This window comes from Lactuca serriola, chromosome 4, assembly GCF_051521515.1.
Source record: "Lactuca serriola cultivar US96UC23 chromosome 4, Lser_US96UC23_V15, whole genome shotgun sequence".
NCBI classification, from domain to species: domain Eukaryota; kingdom Viridiplantae; phylum Streptophyta; class Magnoliopsida; order Asterales; family Asteraceae; genus Lactuca; species Lactuca serriola.
The window spans coordinates 383,259,852-383,265,585 of NC_136411.1; the positions used below are offsets into that span (position 1 = coordinate 383,259,852).

Here is a 5,734-nt window from a genome sequence, read left to right on the forward strand (position 1 = left end):
GACTTGAGGTGACTATTATATGTTATTGTTGCATACATGAAACATATCTTGAAAGTGTATTATTTGGGGAAATATTAAATTCAATTTGAAAGCTTGTCTAAGCATCATATATGTGTATATCACTTAGGATGACTTGACTTGAGTGTTTACGGGTCACTTTTGGGAATTAATCCTATTTTGTGTGTGCGACTATTTCATTTGTGTTGAAGTTTTTTCTTTGTGACAATTTCCTCTATGTGACACTTAAGCTTTAAGTTAAGGATATACTTTGCAAACCCATTCCATGGTCCCATGTGGGATGGTCACACATCTCAAAAATGTTGGACTTATAATCAGAGACTCTAGACAATTGTTAGGTGTGATGCTATTATCTTGTTTGTGCCATTATTCCATCGAAGCCATAATAAAAAGTGACTAGTTTTGGGTGTAGAAAACTTGGGTTAAAATGATATTGAAATTATTTTGTGAGTTTGACTTTAGAGTTGGATTATTTCCATCCAATTATTTTTTGAGTTTGACTTTAGAGTTGGACTATTTCCATCCAATTTCATTCGGAAGTTAAACTACAGGTTATCAACTAGGCTTTTCATGTCTTAGGTTACTATTTTGATGTACACTCAAATTTAGAGATTGAAGCATGTACAAAAGAGATATATTGGATATTCTTAAAATTTTAAGTATGTAGTTGTTCACTTTTGAGTTTTGTTTTGTTATAATTCAACACCCTCGAATATTAAACTTTCAAACCTTTTCATGTTATGTAAATTGTTGGGGAACTAATATAACTCTTTAAAAATGCTTAAATGTTTTTTAAAGACAATTTTTTTCCCTAAACTCATGCGATGTGAGTTTCAATGATGACGTACAACCTATCCAAAATTTCCTCAAAATTTCTGTGACATTTTAAGAAATGTATGTGAATCCAACAAAATACCAAATGTCAAATAAAAGGCACATTTGGTACATATTTGCAAATCGGAAAAACACATATATACCAAAATATATCTGGTTATGTTATTAATAATGTTGAAAGATGGTCAATTCTTAAGAAGACATTTTCCGATTTGTTCGTTTTTTATGATTATTTCATTTTCTATATATCAAACTAAATCAATTATTTTTATAACTTAACACAAGGACAAATATAGAAAAATACAATCATTTATAAAAACTCTTACATATTGTTTTTATTCAGAAAACTTATATTTTCATTTACCTTTCACATAATTCAAATATACAATTTAATAAAGAAATTACCGGTTGTTTTTGACATTTATCTTTTTCATTTTCGTGTTAACATGAAAACAAAAATAAGTGACTTTGCCTCTTATATAAGGTAAAACATGATAAATAAATCATTTAATGAACGATCATTTATTCAAGCAAAAATAAATGACATTGTTTAAATTTTTTCCTTGCCAACCTAAAAACGTATAAGAATAATGTTATGTCACAAAATAACATAAACTCTAAAAAAAAACCTATATTTAAATAAATCTTAAAAATAAGGGAAAATATAAGAGTTTTAATACATATAAACAAAATATGAAAGATTTGTTAAATATTGATAGATAAATGGTTGCTCAAATGATAAATCCACTAACTTGTAAGTGGGCCGTTTCCAATGGACTAAGTTAAGTTAAGTCCATCATGAAGCGCAAATTACTTTTCTCCCTCAAGTTTCCCTCTCATCGTCTGATAAATCTAGGGTTTTAAAGCAATGGGTTTTTGAAAATTTCCGATCTTTCTTCGCCCCAATTCTGTCAAAATCATCAGCCAAACACATCACAGCAGTTGAATCTCTGTTACAGGTAGCAATGGCGTTTTCATTCACGCCACAACAACAACAACCTTCACTATTTCAACCCCAACAACAACAACAGCAATCGCCGTTTCAACCGAGTGGCGGCAGCCCCTTCTTTCAACCACAGCAACAACAGCTTCTGCAACAGCAACAGCAGCAATTGCAGCAGCAACAGAATCAACTTTTTCTGTTTACAAATGAGAAGACTCCGGCTACCTACGGGACTAAATGGTCCGACCTCCATCCCGATTCTCAGAAGTTTCTCCTTCAAATCGAGTAAGATTTATATGCATCCATGACTTGCGTTTTTCCTTTTTGTTGATTATACAATGAATTTATCAAGATCACATGAAGAATCGATGTTCCTTTATTAGACGTATGTTTCCGTTGCAATTTCAGATGTCAATGAGTCTGATTTTCCGCCTTTAAATAGATCAGGATTCACGACACGTTTGCTAACTGATTGAATTTTCAAAACACAGCTGCAATTAGAATGATATTGGCGTGGATTTTGCACAAACTTAATGAATTCTGAATTTGAATGTTACTTGTAACAGAGAGAGAATACTGGAGTATAGAGATGAAAGCCAACGTTTGGATCAGTGTGGAAGACTCTATGATTCTTCAGTCTCCAATGATGGCTTTGAGCTTGATGCAAGTCACATTGTTCAGGTACTTTCTTCTTAGTGTAAAAAGTAATGAAAAAAAAAACTTCTTATCGACTTTATTTCAACAGGAACTTGGTGGAATCACTACAGCCATGGATCGACAAAAGCTTCTGTTACAAGAACTCACATCAAATGTCAAAGACATGCTAAGAAACACAGAGATTGCTGTTCGTTCCTTCATGATCCTCCGTTCCAGGTTTCAACACCCAAACAAAACCACCACCACAACACCACCACAAGCTCCCGGAGCTCCACCAACCACCACCACCACCACCACTCAACCTACAACCTCCGCCATAGTACCTGTATATGATTTCTACACCGGCCTCCCTCGCAAACCCTCCCCATTCTTCCAACAAACAGTTGCCAGATTCGATAAATATCTTCACGAATGCCGCCAGTGGGTGGAGGAATTAGAACAGCTGCTTCTAGAATCTTCCAAGAACAACTCCATGAATTCCAACCCTTCGTTGCTTGAATCTCTTCCAAAAGTCATGTCAAACGTTCATGACTTCTTTGTGTATGTAGCATCAAAGGTAAATATATAACTAATAAACAAACAATTATGAATTTCATGAATCATGATTTGCTTTATGATTTCATATATTTTTTTTAAGGTGGAGAGTATTCATCAGTATATGGAGTCAATGAAAACTGCATATCTTTCTGATCAACGTGGAAGAGGAGACACAAACGATCCGTTTCTCGAGGCTGACCGGAGGGAAACCGCGAAACGGGCAGCTGCTGCCCGAAGGGTACATCCGACATTACATCTCCCATCTAACTCACAGCCATCTGGCACGTTACTTGCCAGCTCAGCAACACCTGCTGCTGCCACGTCATCTGCTGCTGCTGTTGCTACTCCACCTGTGGGGGCTGCTGCCAATGTGGCGTCTGGTTCAGGGCTGTTTAGTACTCCGTTTGGTGCCACGTCATCGTCTTCTTTGTTTTCAACTCCTGCTCCTTCTGCCCCGTCATCAAATTTGTTTGGATCGAGTGGCGGGACCCCTCAAACATCGATTTTTGGGGCGTTTTCGACTTCTACACCTGCGTTGGGGCCCACATCGACAGGTGGCGGATCCCTGTTTTCTACACCGTTTGCTTCAAATCCCGCAAGTGGAGCCTCCACGTTTTCTACACCATTTGGTACAGGTAACTTTTTTTTTTTTTTTTTTTTTTTAATAAATTGTAATTTACAAACTTCTAAAAAATTAGCAAGGACTGAGTTTGTGACCTTTGGTAAACCATAGGGACTATTTATGTAACTTTTGTTAATGTATGTTGCATTGTTTGTTTATTAATTTGTTACATTTTGGTGTGAATTGAATATAGGGGCAGCAACAGGATCAGGGGCAAGCTTTAATACTCAATCAGTAAGTCAAAGTTTTCGTTGACTGTCTTAAATTGAAGCTATTAGATTTGTTTATTACTTGTATATGTATTTTAATAGAATTAGACGAAAATAGGATGCTATAAATATAATAAACAGAATCAATGAAAGTATTTTTTTTTTTTTTTTTGTATCTAATGTTATTTATTTTTATGGTTACTAATAGTAAAAATTGTCATGTTAATTACAGAAAGCAAGAGGTAAAAGTCGCACAGGAAGGAGGTAATGTCGTTTTTTTTTACCATTTCTTCTCGTTGTTTTTTTGTTTCTTTTTTTTAGAGCATTTCAACTAATTATTGTAATTTGTACCCGAAAAAAATGTGAAAATTGAAGAACAATGAGATCCATTGTTTTAAATAGTAAACATATATTTTTCCTAATTGCTTGAAGTGTTTAGAATATTTAATTTTGTAGATCATTATAAAGTTCTATAGTTGTGGTTTCTTTTAAAAGATGCACCAATACTTTTGTAGATCATTATAACACATAGTTGAACTAGTCAAACCTACATGTCATCATAGCCTGTTTGTGTCTGGCCAAATGCATAAAAATAAAAAGTTTTGACAATATAATGGTATATGAGGAACCCAAAAAAAAATTAGGGTTAAAACATAACAAAACTGTATATATAATTGGTTTTATGACATTAACCTAATTTTAGTATATCATTTTGGTATTAATCATATTTGTTAACAGAAAAAACTTGAAACCGAAAAATACTAAAACCGAATTGAAAAACACAGTATTTAATGATTGCAGAGACTGAACTGAAAATGACCAGTTCTAAAAAAAACCTAAAAACCTAACCGTTTCGAGAACAACCCGTGACTGTATACACCTCTAATGTCACATCTAAAAGAAAAGAAACCTCTAATTTCACATTTAAAAGAAAAGATATAAGTATATTTTCAAATCTTAAAGAAAAGATATAAGATACTTGGCCCTATAGTATAACATAAATTTAAGTTTTGAAATTTAAAAAGTTGACTTGGGCATTGAGGTGTACAAATCCAAGTGACAACCCTCTAATTGGGCCTTAACCATTCACAGTGTTTAGTATTATCGGACATGTCCCTAAAACTTGTAAGTTGTAACTGTTCCAACATATTTTTTCTGTGGTTTGGTTAAATACTTAACAAACTTTTATACATGTGTTGTTATTTTAATTTTATTATTATAACGAATCTACCATAATAAATGAAAATTACTTTACCACATGTCATTCTCTCATAACATTAGCCACATGTAAATTTGTCATAATTTTGAGATATATATTTATTTTCCACTTGTCATTGCTTCAATTTCATTTTCAATCTATCATTAATTTAATTTTCATAAATTAAATTTACCATAATGACTATTAATTTTAAATTTTAAATTTTAAATTCGATTTCAAATAAATTTATAGTTTAAACCTTTATGTTTAACATTTTGTTATAATTAACTCGTTTAGTACACTAAACACATAATTTTAATTAATTTATTTTTTGCATGTTTTTTTCACATAATTTTCATTTATTTCAATTTCAAATTCAAATAAAATTTCTATTTAATCGTTCGTATTTAACATTTTGTTTTAATCAACCCGTATAATATACGGGTCTCACAACTAATACAAAAATAAAGTAAAAAAAGTTAATATTATTTAAAAGTACAATATTATTCTCCATCTTGGTTATTTAGTTTTTTTGGATATTAAAAACTCAACCTTGTCTTATAATTTTTTAAACCCCGTACTTTTTTGAGGAATATGATTGGAAATACCAACAAGATTATTTTTAGTTTCAGAGAATTCTTAAAGAGAAGGTTCACTAATAGATATAAAAAGAACTTCGACTATATTTCAAGCAAATTCCATACCAATGCGATTGT

The 5,734-nt window shown here is 32.2% G+C and overlaps 1 protein-coding gene across 1 annotated transcript; it reads left to right on the forward strand.

Annotated features, from left to right (window-relative positions):
• The first annotated feature begins 1,655 nt into the window (after positions 1 to 1,655).
• Positions 1,656 to 4,242, forward strand: LOC145097786 (hydroxyproline-rich glycoprotein family protein). The gene is made up of 6 exons (XM_079035426.1): positions 1,656 to 2,080; positions 2,362 to 2,476; positions 2,541 to 3,008; positions 3,090 to 3,624; positions 3,805 to 3,845; positions 4,053 to 4,242. The coding sequence occupies exons 1-6, from the start codon at positions 1,818 to 1,820 to the stop codon at positions 4,086 to 4,088; spliced, it is 1,458 nt and encodes a 485-aa protein (XP_078891552.1). The 5' UTR covers positions 1,656 to 1,817; the 3' UTR covers positions 4,089 to 4,242.
• Positions 4,243 to 5,734: the final 1,492 nt, after the last annotated feature.

Excerpts from the sequence above, each read along its gene's own strand:
- LOC145097786 (XM_079035426.1), top strand. The coding sequence starts at position 1,818 with ATGGCGTTTTCATTCACGCCACAACAACAACAACCTTCACTATTTCAA. Across the intron at positions 3,009-3,089 it reads TTGTGTATGTAGCATCAAAG|GTGGAGAGTATTCATCAGTA; the intron begins GTAAATATATAA and ends ATTTTTTTTAAG. Across the intron at positions 3,846-4,052 it reads CAAGCTTTAATACTCAATCA|AAAGCAAGAGGTAAAAGTCG; the intron begins GTAAGTCAAAGT and ends TGTTAATTACAG.